The sequence below is a fragment of the Schistocerca gregaria genome, chromosome 1 (assembly GCF_023897955.1).
Source record: "Schistocerca gregaria isolate iqSchGreg1 chromosome 1, iqSchGreg1.2, whole genome shotgun sequence".
NCBI lineage: Eukaryota > Metazoa > Arthropoda > Insecta > Orthoptera > Acrididae > Schistocerca > Schistocerca gregaria.
In genome coordinates, this window is record NC_064920.1 from 766,716,715 (window position 1) to 766,744,066 (window position 27,352).

Here is a 27,352-nt window from a genome sequence, read left to right on the forward strand (position 1 = left end):
TAAGAAAGTACTTATTTTTTTCTATTGCCAAATAATGCACACACTATTTGGTACTTAGCTCCACCAATTAAGCTGAACCATCTTTCAACTGCTAATCCTCCTTAGGCTGGTTCTCATTGTATGTCATTACATTTTTTAGTTAAACTGCTGTCTCTGTTCATAATAATTAGGCTAGAGACTTGAATTGCCATGAAGGTATTAAATTTTAACATTGGCTGCTGGAGGTGCCCTGTTGTTATTGATAACTTGGAAGTACACTGATCTTTGCATTATTAAATTGCCTAGTATGTTAAAGGCAGCCATCCCATTGATGATGGAAGTGTTATATGGAATGAATAGATGGGCTACCTTAAATACTGGTAGAAATTGTGTGATTTTAGGAATTTTACATGGAATGTGTTAATTTCTTGGAACGTAATTTAATTGGATAGATAAGGAAATCTACCCACCAAGTGGCGGCAGAAGCCCCACAGAAAGGTTATAATTAGCCAAGCTTTCGGAGCCAGTGTTCCCTTCAGGTGGAAGGGTTTAAGGGGAAGTACTGGAGAGGTCTAGGCAGAGTAGAAGATTTCAGGAAAGTCACCCAGAATTGCGTGTCAGGAGAAACTTACTGGGCAGGATGAAAAAGAAAGATTGATTCTTGGGGACTGCACTGGATGATATTTGACAACCTGAGAGCTTAAAGATAAGAGTAATATGCAAGACAAAGATCACTGCTTAAACATTGTGCACGAGCCAAATAGTGAAAAGTGAATTGTACGTAATAGTTGTGGGAGGTGGGTGGTGAAAAATGGATGGATAAGACAATGAAAGATGTAGAAAACTAAATCAAAGTGAAGAAAAGTAGTTACTGTGAAGATATGCTGAGGAAGAAATTAACATAAATTAAGGCCAGTTGGGAGGCGAGTGCCGAGAGTTCTGATAAACTGGTGTCTGGGAGAAGAATGCAGGTGGTGCATGTGGTGAAACATGCACAGAGGTCACAATTGTCATGTTCTAGAGCATGCTCTAAAACAGTATATTGCATGTTGGCAGTATAAACCCTCTGCCTGTGCCCATTCATCCTAATTGATAAATTGGTGGTGGTCGTGCCAATGTAAAAGGCCAAACAGTGTTCACATAACAGCTAGTGTGACCTGTTGTTTGACAGGTGTGCCAGTTACGAGGCTCGTATAGGCGGTGGTAGGAGGGTACAAAGGGCATGTCTTGCAGTGGGTACATTCACAGTGATAGGAGCCATAAGATAGGGAGATGGGTGCCAGCGGAGCATAGGGTCTGCCAAGAATATTGCAGAGATTGGGAGGGCAACAAAAAGCTATTCTAGGTGTGGTGGGTAAAATTTCAGGGGAGGATTTCAGGAAGTGATAGCGTTGTCATAGTAGCTGATTAATACATTCCAGGCCAGAATAATACTAAGTGACCAGTGGTGTGCTAGGAAGGTTTTTTGGAGGGTTGTTTTTTGAATGAACAGATTAACGCATGTGGTAGAAAACATGACGGTCTGAACAAGAGACGATTACAAAGACTGACAAGAGGGTTACATAAGAAAGAATGATGGCCACATGGGATAATATAACAACAAAACAATCAATTTTTGACAAATTGATTGTTTTCATTGGAAAATACTAACACATACATAAAATCACATAAGTGTTTCCAGTGGGACACAACTATGGTGTGCGAAATATATAAAAAAAGTCCTGACTTTCTCATTGGCTTTGCCAAATTCCTACCTAACTTAACCTTTTCGTCCGACCTTAGGTTACACTATAGATTAATCAGAACTTGTGTTCAGAAAAATAGCTAATCTTCGCACTTCAATCCAGTTACCACCTAATCTGGTCTGGACCTTGGGCTGCACTAAATTTAACATGTTGCCACTTTCATTTAAAAAAAAAAAAAAATAGTAGTGATAGTGACGTTATGGCCTAATTTTTCATTTTGTCACGGATCACAGCAGAATGACAGTGTTCTGAGCTTCAGTACACCCTTCAACAGATTTCATTTGACTGGGTGGGAGGTTTAAAATTGGATAGGATTTCCTATTGTATGGTGAAAGATTGTAATCACTGATCACAAAGCAATCAAAGCACTGAAATTAAGTGTATGCTTGAAGTCTGATGAAAGGTAATGTTTATAGTTACTGTCACATAGCCTAACACTTAAACACACAGCAAATAGTCCTAAAACTAATGCATGTTAGAGATACATTTAATGCTGGCTATCAAGTAAATTGTGTACTTCTGTGGTAAAATATGTAAATATCACCTGATGCAGCATTTTAACTTACCTTAACATGGCAGTATGTGTCACATGGTCTCGCTGTTTCATGTGAACTCATAAGTGTAAGACATTGTGTGTTAACATCCAAGCTGCCCAAAGCGTGTACGTTACTACTTCTCCAAACACACACCCCCTACAATCTTTATCATACTGTGTTTGCATCTAGGCACAAAGTAACAATTTACAATTGTATGGTTGACAGGGATTATCTTACAGTTCAGAACAGTGTTATGAAATTGCCCCTTCCTCCTGGTGGATTGGGATAGTTCGAATTGGTCAGCTGTAGTATTTTACGCAGACAGACTCAGTGCATCCATTGTTTGTTATGCCATCAGCTTTAATAGTCTCACTTTCACCATACAATGTTACTATCCCAGTCATTAAGCTAAATCAAATTTTGTTCTGTCTGTGATCATATTACATATTCCATGGATCATTTTGCATGATAGATCATAATGTGGAATGAGTCTTCCACATTCACATTGCAAATTAATTTGTACATGTGGTTATAGTCTGGACATTTCTAAGTTTATTTTTTTATTACACAACAGATAAATAGATGTTAGTAATTCCACCACCTTCTACAGATTAAGGTAATAGAAATTCTTCTGCATAGTAATCGTCAAGGAGAAGCTCTATAGATTTGTTTTCATTTCTGATATTAAGATGAAATAGTAATTTATTAATAGCGTATCATTTTGATTATTGCCCATGTTAATGGTGAAAACTGGTTTAGTGTCCAGTCTCAAACAAAATAAATATTTCCGGTAAGTGCTCTTTTCTGTATTATCAAATAGAAGTGTTCAAAGTGTGTTTCTGTCATTGTTGAAATATTTTCTTACACATATCTTACACAATATTGCTATTGACAGCAGGCATCTACAGTTAAATTTTATTTCAGTAGTCACGGGATTCTACAATATCTACATGGATAAGCTTAATCTTTTATGAATCTGTAATTTTTTTAATGGTGTTAGACTGGAATATTGTGAAGTACAGTTAGTTTTCCTTCATTTCAGTGTTAGAGAAGTGTGTGGCAACATCTTTCAGAATACTGGGTTCATATTATCATTCATAATATTTGTGTAGTTTGTAATAATCATTCTGTTACGCACGTGTAATAATTTAACTTTTCCAAGATGTCATGTAGCATGCTGTGATTTGATAGTAGCAAAATGAAGCCGCCATGTTTAAGTAAATGTTTTTGATGTTTAAATCCCATATTTTGTTATCTTTACATTTATATGTGAATACCACGGAAGTATATAATTTGATGCATCCTGTTAATATCTCTACAAAATGCTTGATACCTAGTATCTGTTATGTGATGGAATATGATAGCAGTGGCTAAACAAATTGCCACCAAAAACCTGTCAACAAATTTTCAAGTCCTGATTCATATGTGATAATCTCGGAAAACTATTAGGGTTTTTTTTTTTTTTTTAATTTTCTTAGCCAAACAAAATATACTAGTTTCACACATAATATGTTTGGATACTGTAGTCTAGGCTTAATTAAAGTTAAGATACTAATAAAAATGCATACCAAATTTCTGTGACTTTGTGGTTGTTGGTACCGCTACTTTCGTTTTAGAAGCCTCAGTAGGTATCTCAATCAAATTTTTAATTTCTTTTTTGTGTATTTGAATTTCAGATGATAAAAGGTGACTTCCATGTAGTGGAGTATCTTGGCTGGGAGAGTACTTATACAGAAATAGTGGGCAGTGAAAGACTAAGGCCGAAAAACCCAAATCCTCCTATAAGTAAAAGTACTTTCCATAAATTTGAAATTGAAGTACCTGAAGAACTAAGGGAGTAGTAAGTTAACTTAAGTTTCTTTGATTTTTAAATTCTTGAGTAAATATTATTTGTCAGAAAGATACCTTAAATCTTATCGTTGTTGAATTCTCTCTCTCTCTCTCTCTCTCTCTCTATCTATCTATCTATCTCTATCTATCTATCATTTTTGATAGTCACTTATTTGACCCCACTTTTCTTCACTTCTGTTTCATTTCAAAGTTCATATTTTTCGTTAACTGTTTAACAAGTTTCTCTTGTGTAATTTCTTAGTTATAAAATGAATTTCTTATGGGGTCATGGTTGGTTGATGTATGTACACAAATTTGCCGGGTTACAGATGTTCACTTGCACATTCACTCTTCAGTTTTGTTAAGTTCAATGGATTGAATTAATCTTTGGTGTTTTATTGCAATTAATACCTTATTCGGCGAAGGGAGATGTTTCTATACATGCCTAGTTTTTAAACACTCAAAGCATTGTGTACTCTACTTAAGTTATTGATCTGGTATTTTGTTTGCCTGGCAAATATATAGAACAGAGTAGTAATGAAAATCAAACAGAAGTAGTACAAGCACAAATTGTTATTTATTAAAACAATTTCATAAAACTTTACTTTCATAGCAGTTCAGTTAGCGGTTGTTAGTGAAAATTATCTAAATTCTTCAAGAAATGTGTCAATAATTTTTTTTTTAATTTGTAGTTAGTGTAAGACTTCTTGTCAGCAATTTTCTTAATTGCTCAATAGTCCCAGAATGATGTGTACAGGCAGCTTTTTAACTGTCTTCAGATCAAATCGGATAATCAGAAATAATTTCTTTATAAATAATGAGGCAGTGATAACATTAACAGTAGTCTGTAATATTGAAATCTTAAATCTGTCTTGTTGAATCCAGAGTTTGAACCAATTTTGGATAAACTCCTAATATTACTAGTACAATACTTCCTCCCAAGCTTTTCATTAGTGATAACGAAGTGTTCACCAGATTCTCTTTTTGTTAACTCAAAATAGAGGAAAGACTGTAGAGTACTTAAGTGATGCCAAGTCAAACAATTTAATTGTTCTTACCACTTACTATACCGAAATTGAGTGGATTGTGATTTTATAAAATTTGATTATTGTATTTTAATGTGGAAAGGTCACTTATTTTTTAATTGCTAGGAACTCATTGGCCACCAATTTTTGCTATGCTTTGTAGGTGCTGCAGAAGTACTAATAAATTCGGTATCATAAGGAAAAATATCTCGTTCTTCAGTCAAGTGTGTAAATGCACAACCCTTAGGAGGAAATATCTGATGAAAAATCTTTTCCTATAACATGATGACCTAGTGAATGCAATTAACTGCATAGTTGACTGTACTGTTCTGTAATATTTTAATCCATGATTCATCTTCATTATTGAAATGTTGTCCATGGTAACAGATGATCATCTTACTAGTACACTTCATTCTCAAAAGATTCACATTCTTATTAGATACCAGCATACAAATGAAATTGCATATCGAGTGTCTTTCTAAATGAAGAGACTGCAGGATGTATAGGGCAAAGAAAAATTTGCGCTCTCCGACTTTGCAGCGTGATTCCTCACATACCTAAAATGTCGCAAAAATTTGCCCTGCGCATATTTCCAGCAGTAAATGGACATTAAAGCTTGGCCAATCGGGCATCACAGGAATCACATGTACGGTAACTACCTCTATCAGCATATAGGAATAGTATTGCACAGCTGCTGCAGTGGATGACATATTAGGTTAGCATCAGTGACGTGAACTGGGTCGAGGCGTGCTTGTTTTTATTTGCCAGATCGTGGTTAACGCGTCTTTAGTCGCAGCAGGCTGTTGCATCTATTGTGCATAACCTCTTTTAGCTCCAGTTATACTTGATTTATCTTGGTACTGCTAGCTATGAAATGTTAGCTTTTGAATTATACTTTTCCCTATTGACAGTGGACATGATGTTTCCAAATTTACATCGACAATGATGTGGTGGTGGTGGTGGTGGTGGTGGTAGGAACAGCAGCAGCAGCACATGGAGGTACTTACTAAACAGCATGCGCTTATCAGACTCTGTTTTGGGAGGCATAATTATTGGGTCCATGGTGATACTATTTACAAAATGGTAATAAAGTTTGGAAATCATTTGCAAAGCTTGTTACGAACCCCCTTTTGAAGATGTAAGGCCCTAAGGAAATACGGTGGACCTGAACGCAGTAAGAATAATAGATGGTAGTAATTGATGGGGCCATTGGGAGGGAGGGAGGCGGAGTACACAGATAACTAGATTGGAATCTAGTAGATAAAGTAGTATGGAACAATTTGCATCCACGATGTGCAAAAGGCTTTTTTTAAAGCTGAAAAATGAAAACTGTTGTATTTCCATTTCAGTGTTTGAAGTGCATAAGTGCAAGTGTTTCGTAGACGACTCACTGTAATCACTGTAACACAATTAAGATGCCAGATACTTTACCACGCAGACTGTTTAACAAATAAAAACAAGTTCTCCTTGACCCAGAATTGAACCCTTGACCTCCTGCTTACTAACCCAAAATGTTATCCACTGCACCAGCTTCACAGTGCTAATAATATATACTGGCAGTGTTTATGTAATTAGTGTTGCCAGATTGTCAATCTTTAATGTCTATTTACTGTTGGAGATGTATGCAGGACAAAATTTTGTGACAGGCATTTTTGTATTGCTAGTATGTAAGGAATCGTGGTGCAAAGCCAGTGTGTGTGAATTTTTTTCACTCGGTATTTCTCATTGTTAAAGCGGTTTGTGCAACCAGACTCGGTAATAATCTTTTCCTAAAGAGGGCAGACTACAATTCTGTCTAAAACAGAAGCTGTCATATATCCTTAGCTGGCAAATTCCATCTGTATTCAGAGGATGTGCCTGCTAAAATTAATGTACAGTAATTTGTCAGTCCATTTAATCCTGATGGTTCTAGAGCAGGTGAAGTTTGATCAGGTGCCAAAAATTGTCCTAAATTCGTCAGTAACTCTATTCAGGAGCTTTACTCAACAGACAAATTAGTCCAGAGTATTAATGACACACTTCTCTCTTGTGCAAAGAGAAGATACTGTCATTGTGCTGGGCTCTGAGCCAAGAAAAATCTGGAAATAAAAAATATTGCAGCCAAGGTGCTTATGGTTAAAATTGCATAACTTACTATGCCATCCCCCTTGCTGTTTAGAAAATCCAAAGGGAGTGTGAATGGCTGGAGATAGACAAATTTACGAGGCAGTAATATTTCTCCATGTAAAAAGAAGTGATAAGATAGTCGCTTCATGTGTTGAGATTAAGTTCATGTTTAAATTACTTTTGTGGCAAGAGGATAACCCAATAACCTATATGTGATGTAGATTGTATTCCACTTTTTTTTACAAGAGGCCATAATTTCAAATAGCTATGGACTTGTCCAAAGTTTAGATGAAGATTAGACCAGTCATTGTACCTGTCAAATTCCTAATATTTGTGTGTGTGTGGTAGGCCTGCTACAGACGTTTTAGAAATAGTTGGAGTTTCCTTTGTTAATTAGTCTGTTGAAATAGTGGGGAGGCACTCTCTGCCATTTTTGTGTGTGTGTGTGTGTGTGTGTGTGTGTGTGTGTGTGTGTGTGTGTATAAGATAGTGATTTTTTTAAATATAGTTTTAAAGTCTGTTATTGAATTATTGAAGGAATTGATTAATGCTTACAGTGCAAAAATGGACTCTGCACATAAAGAGTTCCAGAGGGCTATTGAGGCTGCTATTTGTCGGTATGTTCCTGAGCGAGGGGTTCTTAGTGTTATTTCTCGAAGTGAACAATCAAAGAAAAGATCTCAGATGCTTCAAGAAATGCATTTTCGGAACCTCACACAGAAGGTTCTGTTGCTCAAACGCACCGAAGAAGCAGCTAGGCAACTTGAGTCTACAAAGCTGCAGAATGTTGGGGGGTGAGTAAAAGCAAATTTCTTGTTGGTCCTATGGTATTACCCTATTTCAGAAATTGGTGTACAGCTCTTCATGCTAAAGGTAAATAACTAAACAGTTGAATGCAGAAGTCTGTAAATAATTACGTCATTTATGTGTTTGAAAGAATTAGATGATCCTATATTTACTTTTGTTACTAGTGTTATCAAACCCATATTACATTCTACTACATATAAATTTATTGCTGACCTAATACGTTTATTTTTGAGGAAGACTTCAGAGTTTTGGCAGTGTAACAATTTTTTTAAATGTATTATTGGTATGAACATTCCAGCTACCGCAACACACAATTTCAATAGTACAGTGGGTAACTGCTATCTCATCTGCAGCCAACAATTCACTGTAGAAGATACAGGATAAAATGCCAATTCTTGTCTTAGTATAAATCTGTAAAGCTTGATGCTTACACAAAGTGGAGTTAAATGTCTGTCTGTTGCTTTTTCGTTTAAATAATACCTGAAACTTGGTTTTCTGATAAGATCGTTAATAAGCCTGAAAGATTAAGTGCAGAGTAGTGATTGTTGTACACTTAATGGGTGAAGCAGAAGACTAAGACTTTCTCTAGGTATTCATATATTGTCTCCACCCATTCTATATGTAAAGCAAAAGAATTATATTAAGATCGGCAGTCTAGTGCACAGAACTAATGGAGTCAGTTTCTGTGCGAAGTCTTCAAATTGCCGTAGTATTGTTAAAAAGTCTGTACCTTTTCCAGCAACAAAGTAATCCCTTATCTAGTTTGAAGTGCAGCAATGGGCTGCCAGTCGTCAGCAGAAATTTATCAGGGAGGAGACAAAATCCTAACATTGGCATTTTTGATACAGCTGATGATCCAGTGAGTAGAAAGTATACAAAACTAAGATAAGGATTCATAATTCTTGATTTAGTACGTCCAAGATACGTTACTGCGAAAGCCAAACATGTTGCATATATAGTAGTGAATGCAATCTTCTGATATTAATATAAATATCAGTGCTACTGTTTTTTCAATAATCTGAAATTGTATTGTAACGTAGTTACATCCAGGATAACAAGCAAGTAAAGAGATGTATATAGAAAATATTTACAAAGAAATTATATTCCAGTAATGTTAGGCTGACACTGACATTACAAATCTGTAATGTAAAAATTCTGAACAATTAAGAAAATTCTGATGGATGCAACAAAAAACATTTAAATGGAGGAATCAACTTTATTAAAAACTTGTTTCTCTTTGTTGACATTTTGTTGCTTACCATACTTAACACCTGACTGTGTTAACGGTTTCCTTGCAATACTTCCATCCTTTCTATTTTTATTATAGATTATTGTAACTAAAGTTGAATAAGATATTTTGGAAGCTAAACTTTTTGGTTCTGTTTCTACAGTGATACTTAAAAAAAACTTGGTGGAGGGTACCCAGTACAACTTCTAGACATTTTTCTTTCCTATTTGACTTGCAAATAGAACCAGGGAAAAATGACTGTTTATATGGCTTTGTATGAGCCCAGATTTTTCATATGTTATCCTTCAAAGTTCTTATGCACAGTGTATGTTGTAGGCAACAGAATTGTTTTGCAGTCAGCTTCAAATGATGGTTGTGTTAATTCTGTCAATAGTGTTCCTCAAGAAGAATGTCGCCCTCGCTCCATGGATTCCCATTTAGTTCCCCGAGGATCTCCTTGGCACTTGAATATTTGTTAAAAGCTGCCAGCCAAATATAGCAGTTCGTCTCTGAATTGTTTATATGCCTTCCTTCAATCTGATCTTGTACAGGTTCCAAATATATCAGTAATCAAGGATAGCTCGCAGTAGTGTCCTATATATGGTCTTCTTTACAGATGAACCACACTTCCCTATAATTCTCCCAATGAACACCATTTTCCTTCCCTACCACAGTTCTTGCATGCTTGTTCTATTTCATATTGCTTTGCAGTGTTTTTTCCAGATATTTAAGTGACAGGACTGTGGCAAGCAGGACACCAGTAATGCTGTGTCTGAATATTACGGGTTTGTTTTTCCTACTCATCTATATTTTTTAACATTTAGAGCTAGCTGCCATTCCTCACATCGACTAAAAATTTTGTCTAACCCATATTGCATCTTCCTACAGTCACTTAGCTTTGACACCTTACCGTGTACCACTGCATCATCAGCAAACAACTACAGATTGCTGCCAATTCCGCCCATCAAATCATTTGTGTATGGAGAATAACTGGAAAAAGGTACTGTGTCAAACACTTTCCAGAAATCTAAAAATATGGAATCTGACTGTTGCCCTTCACCCGTAGTTCACATTGTATCGTGATGAAAGGGCAAGCAGAGTTTTACACGAGCAATGCTTTCTAAAACCATGGTGATTAGTGGACGTAGGCTTCTCAGACTCAAAATATTATACTCGAACTGAGAATATATTCTCAGCAAACCAGAGTTATGTTCTTTTGCCCTTCATATACACAGTAGTCACGTGCACGTTTTACAGTGGACATTGTGCTGGGCTAGTGATTAATGATACATCAAAGCTAAAAAGACAGCCAGTGCCGTTGAGTATTGTTTCTCCATGCAAGGGATGCTTATTACTATGTTGTCCATAAAGGAGTCTGTTTAATGGTCAAATGACGGTATGTTTGTACAGCTCTCCTGTGTGAACAATTACTTGGAAAAAGTCTAACCCAGAACCAGTTTTAGGCTAAATGAGGGAAATCTCCCAAATCTGCTCTCAAATTGGCTGGTGGAACCCTTTTTAACAGTCCAGGAATGAACTGAGGTGGTCCTCACTTCTTCAGTTTGTCCTGTTATTATGCAGTCACACCTGCTGGACTGAAGAATTCTTAGCAAGGCTGGGTTTGGAACTGTGTTGCACCCAATAGGGTTAGTTTGCAATCCCTAGGAAGACATATTTTACTTGATGTGTTTAGCTCCCAAGATAAAGTATAAATGTCACAGTTATACTATAGCATGGTTGTGTTCTCGAGTAGATGCTACAACTCTGCTGTATAAAACTGCATGTGTATTCAGCAAGTCATCACATGTCTCCTTCATCCACAGGAAATGGTAAATTACTGTTAGATTGCATTATGCGATCTGTTGTTTGATAAGGGCTGTACAAGGAAATGTCTGAAAATATTAAAGACACTATTTTGGCATGGTTCTGAAAAGTTTAGCATCCATCTTAATGGCAGAACAGTGCCAAAACTGCCTCCTCAACTAGGAACTGGCATAATTTCCTGTGGACAGTGAAATGACCAAAAGACTTAAGATGCACAGTGATTGCTGAAGTCACTGTATTTCCCGATGGGATCAGCAGTGTTAAACCTGCATTTCAGTATTCAGTGCTAGAAGAACGGGAGATTACTGTGGTGAATAGTCTGTAATCGATTCCATGAGGCTGGAAGGCTACCCCCATCCCTCGTCCCTTGTGGATGCCTTAGGTCAATCAGCATTCTTTTTGCAGGCAAGTAGATAAGCCCAAGTTAATTTCTTATTGGGTCACTAGGGGCCAGTTACTGAAACAGGTAACTAAATAAAATTATTGAATAAAATTACGCCTGTTGATATTATTGAATAAAATTACGCCTGTTGATATTTTTTACTTCTTCTTCTTCTTCTTCTTCTTCTTCTTCTCGTCTTCGTCCAGCTGCAGACCCATTTCATTTCCACAAGGTGGAATTGCAGGAATTTCTTAACTGATGGTCCTGTAGTTGCACTAAACATTTTTGTTTGAATCATGGACTAAAGAGGCATCAACTGGATAATCTTGTTCCTTGGTGATTATAAGTGCTTTTGAGGCACACAGAAAAAGTTATATTTTAAAGGAAATGTAAAAGGGATACTAGTTTTCCACTAAAAACAGATTTGCAAAATTAGCAGTATAGTGAGAGACAAGTATCTTAATCAGTCAGTTCTGTTCAAAGATTGAAAAAACAGTTTCTTCTTAAAAGTTAGCAGCAGATGTTTAAAAAAAAGTTTGGCAATGCTATATTCTCCTATTCAATCTGAATTTTTCTTATCACTGTTGAAATTAATGAATGTTACTTGGTGTGAGTAAAATTACAACAGCATTGAACACACCTTTTTTAGTGGTACTGCAGTGCAAGTACAAAATTAGTGATTTGTGAAAACCTGTTAAAAGCTAATTTCTTATAATATTGGTGAACCAGTTCTAACAGTATAGGCTTAGTTGTGAGAGTTTCGGGTGTGGTAATTCAGGAGGTATGAAAATTTGAAATGCACTCCATTTTGTGGGTTGTTCTTAAAAATATGCCGTTTCTGTTAATTTGCCATAGGTGTGTAAAACAGTGCAATGTGTGTGTCAGTACCGATTAAAGTTGAGACAGAAGAAATTCCACATGTTTTATGGTAATCTTTGAATATCTGAAGATTAGAGTAATATGCATATTAAGAAACTGGCTGAACTGTCATTTGATGTGGCTTCACCATGAGATGAGACATGTTAGAATTTAAACTGTGTGATCAGCATGAAAAAGTACTTTCTTTAATCTTTTGTTTTCAGGGTAGATACAGAGCACAAGGTTGATTAAATGTTAAATATTGATTTCCCACATATAATATATTTACGAGAATAGTGAATTGTTTCCTTCTTTCCATTTCAAAGTAAAATGTGTCAACAGTTTCTCCCTCAAAAGTTTCATGATGTGTAACTCATTCTATACCACATTCCAAAATTATTGGATAAGGTTTCCAATTTTTGATTCAAATAATTCTGTATGTTTTGTATTAAGATGTAAAGGCAAAGAGTTTGGGCAGGGACATCTCTGTCCAAACTCTTTGCCTTTAAATATGTCTGCTTATATATATATATATATATATATATATATATATATATATATATGTGTGTGTGTGTGTGTGTGTGTGTGTGTGTGTGTGTGTGTGTGTGTTTTTCCCACTTGGTAAGTCTTGGAATCTTTGTTTTTAATATATTTTTCCCATGTGGAAGTTTCTATTTTATCTACATGTCTATACAGTTGATATGACACATCGTGTTACATCAAGAATAAGTTTATGAAAAGGAAAGTCGCTACTCACCATACAGCATAGCTGAGTCGCAAATAGGCACAACAAAAATTGTGTCACAACTACTGCTTCTGACCATTAAGGCCTTTGTCAACAATAGACTGCAGTCTCAGGCACACAGCAGTGTGATTTCAGTTGCTTGAGACTGCGGTCGTTTTTGTGAGGTGTGTGTGCGTGTCATCTATTGTTGACAAAGCCCTTAATGGAAAAGCTTTATTTATGACAATTTTTTGTTGTGTGTGTCTGCAACTCAGAATCTCCACTATATAGTGAGTAGCGACTTTCCTTTTCATAATATTTTTACATTCCGTCCAGAATTTTCCATTGTTTGAAGAATTAGTTTATAATACAGCAAAGTGTGGAAGGGTATGATACAGACAAATGTTTGACTATAGGAAGCAGATTAAATTGGATATACTTTTAAGCCCTTATGCAGACAGGAGGCTTGCATGGAGAAGTGCAACAAATTTCTGTGGACTGAATACTGAAAAAATGTCAGTTCATTTATGTGATCAAACTTGCCTCAAAGAATCTTCCAACGCGAAACAGTGTTTGACAAGAAATAGTTTTTTTGTTTTGTTTAAAGAGCAGTACTCGGTTGCTAGGAAGTTGACCATAAACCATAGGAATGTGCTATGTTTAGCACTCATGGAAGTTTGCAATCATTGTTAGTAATTCAGCATAAAGGAATTCATTTTTTAGTGAATTCCATTATGGTGTCGTGTGGGCATTCAAAATGAGTTAACGATAAATTATTTACAAAGTAGCCCTATAGTGTATCACCAAGTGAGGTACTGCAGTGTTCTGCAAGCTGAACTCATATTAGGGAGGAGAGAAGTCCAGATCTGTATCTGACTGTCCATATTTGGTTTTACTGCAGTTTCCTTAAATTGCTCGAGCAAAACGCCATGAAGTTCCCTGAGGAAAGGTCATGGCAGATCTCCATCCCCATATTTTTGTAATACAAGCTTACACTCTGTTTCTAATGATCTCACTGTTAATGCAATGTTAAACTACTGTCTTCCTCCCTCCACTTCAGAACTTGCTCAGCTTTGAGAAGCATTGTTTCTGGGCAGAATCTTGCCATCCTACCAATGAGAAGGTGAAATATTGCAGTCTAACACTAGGCTCAGAAATTAATATGGGGTATCAGCTCAGTGATGTGATTAAAAGCAATCACATGGTAAAATATTTAAAGGATATGTTCCAGTTATTGGAAATTAAGCCTTTATAAGTTTATCTGTGTTGCGAACAAGATCTTAGCATGCACTTACATAATCAGCATATTTAAATTTGAAATGGTACTTTCGATTTAGCCTTATAGGTATGTAAAAATTGACATTAACCTTCATTTTGTCTGTCTTAAAACTGGAGCTCTTTTAATTAGTGAACCTGTAGAGGCTTGAAAATGTGGCATAAATTTTGGTGAAATTAGCACCTAATTTTTGTTTGTGAACAATCAATATAAAAATTTAAAAAGATGTCATGCTAAGTGCCTGAAGACCAAACCGTATCAAAAGTCGAAACATTAATACTTTGAAATTGTCTGTTTAAAAAAAAAATTGATGGTTAATGAGCTTTCTGACTGGTATATTTACTTTTGTAAAATCTTAAGAGAGATTTTCTATGGAATTGTCTGTTTCTTTCTTTTGGCTGTATTTTAGCTTTCAAGAAAAGGTAGATTATGTTGAAGCAGCAGCATTTTCCTGCTGGTGAAGTGAGTGCTTCTTCGATATGAAGTGTTTTTAGACATTTTTTCCCCACTGAGGTCAACAATTAAAATCTTGCAGAATTGTAATTTTGACCTTTCGTTAGCATTCATAGTCTTGTGACCCATACTCAACAATGCTACAGTTAGAATTTACAATGCCCGAAGTGTAAAAGTAGAACTGAAAATAACTGTTAGAGGAAGAATTTCAGAACAGTCAAAATACGTTTACAGGTTTTGTTTTTCAATTACTGTAGTGCAAAATACAGGCACGGGCAGTTTGTCACAATTCTAAACAAACCAGAACTAAAACAGCCAAAAGAAGGGACTGGTGTGAAGAAGAAACACCCGCCTCTCTCTCACAGGGTGACAACCTATTCCTGTGATTTGTCACGCATGGTTGTGGGTTTCATTGATCTGTTTTGATTATGCGAGTCATAATTGAAGGCTGTTGTAGACAAGGATTTGCATCTTCATTCATTCATTTCAAAACAAAACAAGAGATGGAATAATTAGCAATGCACAACACAACCCATTCAGTAATGGGTATGACAGAATTGCTTACTGATTTTGGCAGTGTTGCAAATGAGTTAGTTCATGCCAATCTTCAGCCAGTATATGATGAAACTGCAATTCAAAACACCCACCATCTAAAACTATCATGTTAAGTGTCAACATTATATCAACTCTTGAACTGCAGTAAGCAGGTTAATATATGTATTTGTTTGTTCTAAGAGGCTAGGTGTCACGACTCAGTCCTATGTTATATTACACTGGGTGCATCTTATACAGAACATTCAACTGCCCGCAACTGGCATGATACCATAGCATCACATGCACTGATATATTGTTGATTTCATGCTTTATATTTTGTAAACATGTTATTATGTGCACGATCTTTGCAAATTGTGTTTCAAAAGATATGGTGAATTACTAGTAACCAAAATTGGTTAAATTTTTTCTTTTTATGCAGAAAATAAAGCTACTTCAGTTTATCTCTGATAAAACAGTCTGGGTACAGTTTGCTACAAAATACCATATCTTAGGTAATTTTGCACTTTGAGACAAAATTTACATCTTTAGTCTGATTTATTCGAAAATGTGAATTTCTCGGGTCCCTACTAATATATAATGAATTGAAAGCTAACACGTTGCAGTGCATGGAGCCTTACATTGTTCAAACACACATTTTATTAACAGTAATTGTATACTATTACTACGGATGTCTACAAAGGAGCTTCACTAAAAGATAGTGAAATTATACGTAATACCAAAGCTGCCAGATAAGTTAGATCATGAATTCATTCAATGACAAAAATTCAACACCAGCTCCTAATCCAAGTGACTTCAAAAGAAAATTCAAATGATGTAGTTCTGATAAGGTACATCCAGCTATGTTTGTGTAGAGGAAAGTTTAAATTTGAAGGACTTGGAAATAATTGCTACTAGTATAAGGCCCTGGATCAAATGCAGATAATTGAAAGTGTAAAATTAACAACTAGCCATGTAGTTAAGGTGTTGGGAACAGTCAAGGGGCACGTAAACAGAATTGGAAACATTCCTGAGCTGCTGTAGAGCTAATTGCAGTGACACTCTCTTATGACTACATCATTCTGGCTGGCTGTATTTACCTGGTCTGGCAGCTTGGTAACAAATTCATAACTGCACAATGACAAACAATGGTAGTACAGTGGAAAAATAAATTCCAGAAGGGAAAATGTTGAAGTGCCTGAGCAACAGCATTGACACAATCTCCCATCATCCCACCCCACCCTACTCCAGTCAAACTACTCTAAATAAATTGTGTGATTGCTTTTACAGTAAGGTCATGCCTCTATACATTTCTCATCCTTGTCAGTTAGTTTGGGTTAATCGTCCATTGCCTGGATTTCAGTAACATTACCACCATTCTTTTCTTGTTAACTTTTGTGCAGCCGACTATAAAATATGCAATTTACAAATTTTCATGTGTCATGTGTCACTTTAATGTACTGTATTTGCCATATTAATATTGTCAAAGTTTTACAGTCACCTCATGTAATGCATGAATGTTGAAACTCTGCATTGCCTGCCCCTAGCAATAGGAGTTGACAGTTTTATATGCCAATATTTTGCATTCTGAAACATTCATATATCCTCAACAGTAAACATTTCTTGGAAGCTGTTCTTTGCTCTAAAAGTTTGGTAATGATTTCATAGCTGTTTAATCTGCCATAAGAAGGTACAGATCGCCCAAAAAAAGGGGGAAACGAGCATATGGCATTGTTGGCTGGGAACCCCACCTGGGGAAGTTCGGCTGCCAAGTGCAAGTCTTATTTCATTCAATGCCACATTGTGATGAGGATGAAATAATAAAACATCCAGTCCACAAGCAGAGAAAATCTCCAACCCTGCTGGGCCCACTTGCATTATAAGTGTGTCTTCAAAGTCTGAATGCGCAACTTAATGTTTCAATGTCTGTTACGTGCGTAACATTGATTTTTATCTTGCTTGTTTAATCATTAAGATTCCTTTTCCCTGCAAAGGCAAAGTCATCTCTTTTCAGCATCATGTGTTGTAAAATATTTTGAACACTGGATTACAATCATATTAATCAACTCAGTTATCTTCTCCAAGTCTGCTGTAAACAACAACAACAACTGAATTTATTTAATTATATATAAATGCATTTACATTTTCTGTGCATACCTGTGATAGCTTTACATGGTCTTACGTGTGGTAAATGATTTGGAGAAGGGGAAAGAAGTGGGATTTCTCTAGAGTGACTTGAGGGAGCCGAGTTCCATTGTGTTTCTAATAAGAGATGAAGCCTTTGGATCCACCTGCTTCTCATTCATAAACAGCAAATAAAAGCACTTTGTTTTATAATAGAAAGCCCTGCATTGAATTAGACAGTGCAGTGTCCTGTTTCAAAGGTTATTTCAAAAACATGTTTGAAACTAGTGCCTTGAATGATTTCAATAATTTCCATTTATTTATGTACCAAACACATCCCTTCTAAATGCTTTTACGTTGTTATATTGAATACCATGTTCTTTCAGAGCACCAATTTTAAACCAGTCACATTGTGTTGAATTTACTGTGTCAGAAGTCTCTATACTTCTATTATCAGTTCCGTAAGTAGTGCAGCAGTACACATTTTCTGTCAGTGGTCTCATATTTAAAAAGTCATTGATCGTTAAACGCTTCATCAGTCAAAAGAAAGAATTAAGATGTGTGTTACTGAGTCCCTAAAATGAACACCTACTGTTAATTGTTTGATAGTATAGTTTATTACGGCATTCAATATATAGTTCAAACTCGAAACATAAAACTTGACACTGATGCGTCCAAACACAGCTCACATTCAAAGAATTTGTTCATCCATTGCCAGAAATCTAAGTACTCATTTTCTTCATTTTATCCCCCTCCCTCCTTGAAACACATTACCACTGTTCAGTTCAGCTCTCTCTCTCTCTCTCTCTCTCTCTCTCTCTCTCTCTCTCTCTCTCTCTTTTTTTTTTTTTTTTTTTTTTTTTTTTTTTTTTTTTTTTTTTTTTTTTTTTGTATGCCTCTTGAAAGTTGCTGCTTCATTGGCAAATTGCTACTTCATTGACACACTGGACTGCTTCATCCCATTTCCCTTATATCTTAGATCATATAAAATCATCCTGTTTCTTTATTTGCAAAATATTGATTCGCCTGAAGCATATAATCCTTTGGCATCTTAGCAGTTGTGAATTCCATTGAACATACTTCTTAATACTTGAATGCAATAAACATAGACAATGCATCTGCATTTTCTGGCCTTATGTCTGAAACAGCTTCACTAATGATCAGTGATCATACAGAGAGAGATTGTGGAACAATGCTGAGAGTGCAAAAACTCTTCCAAGCATCTTTAAAAGTATTCCCCACAAAATTCAGTTATTTAGGAATGTGAGATGAATATTAGACTCAAAAAATTAGTTCCTGTTGGTTTAGTTCAGGTGAATTCCTGTTCAGAGCTGTTAGCTGAATGTTCAAATGCTGAACAATGAACATGAATACTACTACTACTACTACTACTACTACTACTACTACTACTACGATGACACATGGCGGTAAATAATGCTGAAATGCTTCATACAATTAAAATTGAAAAATGCATTATTTGACTCATTCAGTAAGAATACTTTTACTACAAAGCTATGTATGGGTGAGAGTGGAACCTGACATTTGATTACTATTGCAATGCACATGGTATTACTTATGATTATAGTAAGTAATGACAATATGCATCAGTGGCCAGACATCGGCTGACTTTTACTGTTTTAGATGTAAGTAGTAAAGATGCATAGAAATGTGTGCGGACTTGCAATTACTTAAATACGTACACGTTAGTAGTTATTTGGGTTCAAATTAATGATGATGTAAATAAAATAGAAAGAAACCGCCACATGGGAAAACATATTAAAAACAAAGATTCCAAGACTCACCAAGCGGGAAAGTGCCGGCAGACAGGCACAATGAACAAAACACACAAACAGGAAGGAGAGGAAGCAACCGTCGGTTGCGAGGGCTGGTGGTTCTGTGTGTGTGTTTGTGTGTTTTGTTCATTGTGCCTGTCTGCCGGTGCTTTCCCGCTTGGTGAGTCTTGGAATCTTTGTTTTTAATATGTTAGTAGTTATTTGCACAGAGATATTTATAGCCTAAAAATAGAAATGTTCTCCTTTATCTAATTGGATAGAAAACTTGTTAATGTTCACACTTGGGATGAGAAATTGGCGCACAGCCCTAGACACCTCAGAACTTAGTGGTATGTTTCTTGTAAAACAATTGTGAGGATTGCAAAAACATAATCACCTTCCCATTGCATTCAGTCTGAGGTCAACATGACCAGACTCCCGTGGTGTGCCAGTAGGCTCTCGTAAATGGAGATGTTGCCTTCTTTCCACAACAAATATAGTGTTTGTTGCAATGGTGTGTGTATGTGTGTGCGAGTGTACACCTGTCCTTTTTTCCCCTAAGGGAAGTCTTTCTGCTCCCGGGATTGGAATGACTCCTTACCCTCTCCCTTAAAACCCACATCCTTTCGTCTTTCCCTCTCCTTCCTGAAGAAGCAACCATCGGTTGCGAAAGCTAGTAATTCTGTGTGTGTGTTTGTGTGTTTTGTTAATGTGCCTGTCTGCCGGCGCTTTCCCGCTTGGTAAGTCTTGGAATCTTTGTTTTTAATATATTTTTCCCATGTGGAAGTTTCTTTCTATTTTATTTACGTCATCTTTAATTTTATGTATTGATTTCAGTTTAATTTCTTTTATCATTCTGTTGTTTTGTCCGCATTATTGCATTAATTATACATATCTCTCATTTTGTTTGAATTTCATCCTCAGCGTTATTTTGCCCATAGTGCGTCAGGTATTTAGATTATGTTTTAAATGTTTTTGTGATGATTACCATGCAGAAAAATTGCATGTCTGGTTATGAAAATTAATTTTTACACCACTACACAGTCAATATAAATACACACAACAACAAAAAAAGTTATGCACCCCCTTGGTTCTAAGAGTTCCGAAACTTGTACAGAAAATTGGAAGAGAGATCAACATAGAGATCATTTTCGCTTTTTTATTGCTCATGAAAACCACATATTGCATATTGTACCACCATATGGAGACCTTCAGAGGTGGTGGTCCAGATTGCTGTACACACCAATACCTCTAATACCCAGTAGCACATCCTCTTGTATTGATGCATGCCTGTATTCATTGTGGCATACTACCCACAACTTCATCAAGACACTGTTGGTCCAGATTGCCCCCACTCCTCAACAGCGATTCGGCGTAGGTCCCTCAGAATGGTTGGTGGGTCACGTCGTTCATAAACAGCCCTTTTCATTCTATCCCAGGCATGTTTGTAGGGTTCATGTCTGGAGAACATGCTGGCCACGCTAGGAATGTCGTTACCCTGAAGGAAGTTATCCACAAGATGTGCATGACAGGGGTGCAAATTATCATCCATGAAGATAAATGCCTCACTAATATGGATGCACTATCGTCGGAGGTTGGCATTCACATATCGTACAGCCATTACGGCGCCTTTCATGACAACCAGCGGTGTACGTTTTCCCCCACATAATGCCACCCCAAAATATCGGGGAACCTCCCCCTTGATGCACTCTGTGGACAGTGTGCCTATGGCGTTCAGGCTGACCAGATTGCCTCCAAACAAGTCTCTTAACAATTGCAGGTTGAAGGCATATGCGACTCATCGGTGAAGAGAATGTGATACCAATCCTGAGCAGTCCATTCGGCATGTTGTTGGGCCAATATGTACCACACTGCATGGTGTCGTGGTTACAGAGGTGGACTTCACCATGGACGTCAGAAATGAAGTTGACCATCATGCAGCCTATTGCGCACAGTTTGAGTCATAACACAACGTCCTGTGGCTGCACAGAAGTCATTATTCAACATGGTGGTGTTGCTGTCAGGGTTCCTCAGAGCTGTAATCCATAGGTAGTGGTCATCCACTGCAGTTGTGGCCCTTGGTAGCCTGAGAGAGGCATGTCATTGACAGTTCCTGTCTCTGTCTCCTCCATGTCTGAACAATATTACTTTGGTTCACTCAGAGATGCCTGGACACTTCCTTTTTGAGAGCCCTTCCTGGCACAAAGTAACAATGCGGATGTGATCGAACCACGTTAGTGACCATCTAGGCATGATTGAACTTCAGACAGCATGATCCATGTACCTCTTTCCTGGTGGAATGACTGCAACTGATCGGCTGTTGGACCCCCTCTAATAGTCACGTGGTTGTTTACATCCTTGGGCAGGTTTAGTGACACCTCTGAAAAGTCAGTGACTGTATCTGCGATACAATATCCATATTCAACATCTATCTGCCACAGTTCTGTGAACTGGGGTGATCCAAAACTTTTTTTCATGTGTATACAATATTTGGTCATTTGTTCTTTAACTGGTAGATTGAAATTGTATATTATAATGAATTCATGAAGGTTCCTGGTAGATAAAAACTATGTGCTGGACCAAGACCCAAGCTTGGGACCCGGTAGAGCACTTGCCAGCGAAAAGCGAAGGTCTAGAGTTAGTCTCGGTTCGGCACACAGTTTTGATCTGCCAGGTAGTTTCAAATCGGCACATACTATGCTGAGGGTAAAAGTTTTATTTAAGGTAATTGAATTAATGTTTACAAAAATTCAGATTGGAAAAAGAATGACATAAAGAAAATAAAATTAATGAGAAAAGTTGATATGGTGATCAAAATAATGTGACAAAGGAATAGAAATTAAAAATTACATTTAAACTAATTAACTGAATAAACATAGTGATGAGTGATTTCAATAAAGGTTTAAAAAAAATCCACTACACCTGTGAATCATAGAACCCACAACCTTTTGCATGTGAAGCTATTATACTCTCCACTCCACCACACAACTAGACTACATAATTTTACTTTTCTAATGTTATTGGGGATCACAGAATTACGAAATTTTTATTGTCAATTACCTGTAAATGAGGGCCTACCACAGTGAGTGGCTGCAGGTTGTAATACCCATACGGTTACATAGGTTAAGATCCTAGGTATTGCACACTGCAGCCTTTCACTCATTTACAAGTAATTGTAAAAAGAATGGAATTTTGTGTAACACTCAGTAACATTACAAAAGTTGAAGCAAATAGTCTTGTTAACCTAAAGAACCCGTATATCTGGTTTCAAAAAGTCATTCGCACTACGGGTGATGTCTCCTGGCAAGCATAATCATTTTATTGCCCTGTTGGTGTCTTTCCTTTCTTGTGTGTACACACACACACACACACACACACACACACACACTCTCTCTCTCTCTCTCTCTCTCTCTCTCTCTCTCTCTCTCTCTCTCTCTCTCTCTCTCTCTGTGTGTGTGTGTGTGTGTGTGTGTGTGTGTGTGTGTGTGTGTGTGTGTGTGTGTGTGCGCGCGCGCTCCTACCACCCAACCCTGAAAGTTTCCAACTGCCATGTTGAAACACACTGTATTTGTAGTTCTGACTTGTAAATGCAATTTTTGTGACCCTGTTTAAGATGAGTGAATCTATTTGAGGATTGCATATTACCCTCTGTGATGACTTTATTTTGAATGTAAAAAGGGGTGGTTAGAGCAAAGCAAAGGAATGAAGGGATAGTTTCGCTAAATTACTAGAGTATGTAGTTTTTCTGTGACAGTTACACATATGTTTGATTTGTGAAACTCCATGAAATTTTCCTATGAACACACAGTAGTGAGAGGTGTATCTAGGCAGTTCAGCATTTTTTAAATAAAATGCAAAAGATATGTAATTGAGGTGATGCAATAATTAAGTTTGTTTTGAAGTAGTGGGGTCCTTTTTGTGTAGTAGTAGTAGTAGTAGGTAGTAGTAGTAAATGATTTGGCACCTGAAATTATAAATGTGATGTAAACACTTTAAAATAAAAGATGGATGTTTTGTACAGACAGAAAATCTCATTATTTCTGAAAATATATTGTGAAGCTTACAAAGTATGTATACAGTTAAATAGGCATCATAATTCAGATCTCCCCCCCTCCTCTCCACCCACTCAGCTGCATTATGCCACAAAGAATTGTCATACTGTTGGATTCCATAGGCTGTTGCAGGTCCACAGAAGAATATTTGTCACCCATATGGAAAAGGCAAGCAGTTTCTCCTCATGCTTTCATAAGATATGTGCGGAATCACACCTTCCAGAAAGTCTCTTCTGCCTGCAGAAGAGGGCTTCCTTTGTATTCCGGATGAGATCTTCCAATTCTATCTCCAACTATTTACATTTTCCTCATTCACATAGGAATAAATTTTTGTTCTCACCGCATCCTTGATTCTTGTGTTCCTCTCCTTGACTCATATTAAAACAAAACAGAAATCATGTAAACTGCCTTGACAGTGACACTTTTTTACCAGTGAAAGTCTTTAATTGTTCTCTGGTACTATATTCTGTTTGTGAAGAGACCATTTGCGTCATTAGTACCTCAGTCCCCAATGAGTTTAACACATGATGCTCACATTTTCGACAGTTGTAATTCATAGGCTGTGCAAAAGGCTATTGAAATTTTATGCTTAGAAATTTTTCAGAATCCTGTCTGAAAACTAGCCTTTTCAACACACTGCTACATAGTTTCTGACAATTGACCTAGATTATCATGAGCTGTTGTACTTAAACTCAGTTAATGACTGAATTTGTGTGAGAGAGAAAATTTGCTATCCTGTTAGCAAAATTGGAACAGCTGCCGAAAGTTAAATGTTAATACACACTGTATTATTTGATGTTCACATCTCTGTGAAGTACTTATAATACTGGTATTTTTTCTATGGTCAGTCGGTGAATCCTTTTGTGGTGCAGTACCTTTTGGTTGAACTCTTTATATTAAATTAGTGAAAGTCTTGAATCCTTTGTTGAGAGTTTCCAGTTGCCATTCTAAAGTACTGATTGGTGATGTTTTGTTCTGTCACTGAACCTCTTCCATCACACAATAGCTGTTTTAGCCTAGTTAATTACTTTCCTGTTCCATATATCATTTTGCACAATCAATTGTCATAATGTGGAACCTTTCTTTTTTCACCCAAAATTCTTGTGTAAAAACTTTCAGCAGTATTTTCTCACACCAGTCTGTCTTTCCTAAAGATTTGTAGTACATATACTGTTGTTATTAAAGATACCATTTTTAAACTAGTTCAAAGTCTTTAGTACATTTTATCCAAAGTATTGTCACTGTTACGTTTGTGTCCTACTTCAGTTAAAAATTTCTATTGCTAGTTTGTGCACCACATTACATTGATCTTTTTCGTATCACCAGGGACATTCTCGTCCTGTTTTTGTTATTTATTATTTGTAAAGTCTCCCTTGAATTTGTGTTCAGCACACCATATTCTTAATACTCACTGCTCCTATGCCACAACATTGTCAGTTATCACATACTTTCAAATATTTAGTTTGTTCAGGCAACACAAATATGGAAATTGATTATATTCTTGAGAATATAAAAGGATAGTGGTACTGTGTGTTTTCAAAGCTTTTATCTGAAGCAAAATTAACCATCTGTTGTATGAGCCATACGTCTCTTCCCAAATTTCTCAGATGGGATTATGTATCATCTCAAAAAAATACTGAGAGTAAAAGCCAGAAGTTCTGTATTAAAGTTCTGTTTGTCAAATGGCAGTAGTGGTTTTACGTACCTTTAAAGGTTACTGTAAAATGGTGGTTTTTAATATTTAATATTTTTACTTTATTTTTTTTTTAGTTTCATGTTTTCAAGAAAGCTACTTAAATGATTCCTGGGATGTAATGTCTAATGTAGTAACTGTAACTACTACATCAGTCAATACAACCATTTACATAGTATTTTGTGTTTTTGCAAATTTGTTAAAATTTCACAGCAACTAAATGGGATACATATTTCAAAGTATACTTGTCCATTAAAGGCAGCATGTCTCATGACACAGCATGGCAGAGGGTATTTTTAATCTTCATTGCAACAAATTATTTGTGGTGATGCTAAAACAAGTTTCCCACCAATGTTGAAATATTGCAGTCAACGTGTTCTCTCTCTCTCTCTCTCTCTCTCTCTCTCTCTCTCTCTCTCTCTCTCTCTCTCTGTGTGTGTGTGTGTGTGTGTGTGTGTGTGTGTGTGTGTGTGTGTGTGTGTGTGTGTGTGTGTGTGTGTGTGTGTGTGTGTAGGGGGACGAGAGAGAGACACCTGAAACTTGCAATAGTTATGAATAAGCATTTCAGGCAAAATTATTAGTACTTGGTAATGGTAATATATGTGGTTGCTCGTAATCAGACATTATATTAAGAATGCATAGTTTGTGAATGCCACATTTTGTAGGCTTTGCAAATTTTTCAAATTGTTTAGCTGGGAGTATTAAGATAGTAATCATTTTTTACAGTTATTTGCAGTAGATGGTATAGCAGAAATGGTGCAAAATGTGCCTGTGAGTGGAGAATTGGCGTAGTTTTCTCATGTAGCCATGTTTGTTACAAGAGAAAAACGTAATATTTGCTTCAAAGTGAAATAAATGACTCACATAATCATCACATAACATCATTTCGCTGCATTCATTATTGACTTCTAGTAGTCTCTTGCTTACATTGTGGCAGATCACGAGCTTCTGTCATTTGTGTTAGGTTTCTCATAATTTATTACTAGTGTTAATGCTGTCGCTTCATCAGAGGTTTCTTTTTCTTTTCAGCAGATTTAGGTCTTCAAACTTTAATTATCAGCGTGTCTCAAACTATGAGGCAGGGCTGAGAGCAAATTCAAGGTGAGGCGCGACATTTGACAATTTGGCCTTCTTACTGTCTGTTAAAAACAATGCATGCCTCTTCTGGAACAAGAAAAGCTCATAGAATAATTTGTCATAAATCAGAAAATTTATCTTTTTGTAGTTTGCGGTAGAATGCTGTCTGAAATTTAAAAGGTTAGTGATTATGGCAAACATTATAGAATAGCCTGCCACAAGTTTGAGAAACACTGATACTGAGAACGGTATGATTTCTAACTTAAGATGACATTCATTCCATTTTTGTGTAATGTATGACAGTTCAGAGGTTGAATGTGGCTTTAGAATAATGTTTCTGGCACAAGTATATTATTTATTTAAGAGATGATTAGGTTTTTGTCATTGTTATTTAATTTTTGTGTACTACAATCTGAACTCTGATGGTGAGAAACTGAAACTTACTGAAACACAATTTTGGAACGGCTTCGTAAGTGTTGCTAGTGTGTGTAATAACACAACATAACTCACATCTCTTGTCTTTCAGGTATTTATCAAGGGGCAATATTTTCTTTTTGAGTATGTATATTGCACCTTTTGTGTTATGTAACCATGCCTTTTACCTTGGCCAAAATAATGTTAGAGTTAAATGGTCAGGCTACGGCATGGCTGAACCATATTTTCAGTCCTTTAGATTGGCTGTTGCAGATGTGGCTACTGTAACCATTTAGGCCAGAAACATACAGTAGTCGGCAAAATATGATCTTTGACAGGTAGCAACACTGTTGGCACCTTTCAACTGATAAGTGCAAACGGCTGCAGACGAAATGTCATTTGTAGAGCTCCAGCAACACAGAAATTGTCGTAGAGATGTGTACAAAATGTGTTACATGATTGGTTGAGGTAAACATGCAACACAACCATTTTGCCCACGACTGTCAGGGATCTTTTTCTGCAGACTCAATTACAGTGTGAACCATATGTTATGTTAGCAAAACATTTCTTGAGACTTCCAATAGTTTCATTGGTGGAAGACAAGGCTAAGAAACTTTCATGTAGAAATTTGGTTGTTAATTTAATGTACTTTTTCAGTAAAGAATCAGAACTGACCTCATCTTTTAGTTGTAGGAAACATTAAAGTTCTTAATCTGAAGTGACACCACAAATGTTCATAAAGCAGTCTGCTGGCACAATAGCCAGTGTGGCATTACTTGGTACTTAATGTTCTATACTAACACACTGCCATATTTTATGCTCCCAAAAGATTTTAGTGTGTCATAATTATTAAAGCTCAGAAACTTCAATGGTATCTTAATACCTATACGTATGATTCAGTGCTTCAATAAAGACT

General features: G+C 36.5%; 1 protein-coding gene across 1 annotated transcript in view; it reads left to right on the top strand.

Annotated features, from left to right (window-relative positions):
- Window positions 1–27,352, top strand: part of LOC126268153 (synaptic functional regulator FMR1) — a gene marked incomplete in the record, with an annotated part of 168,304 nt that overhangs the window by 2,591 nt on the left and 138,361 nt on the right. The window contains 3 exon segments of the mRNA XM_049973698.1: window positions 3,937–4,100; window positions 7,779–8,015; window positions 25,975–26,046. Coding sequence (XP_049829655.1) covers window positions 3,937–4,100; window positions 7,779–8,015; window positions 25,975–26,046 — 473 coding nt within the window.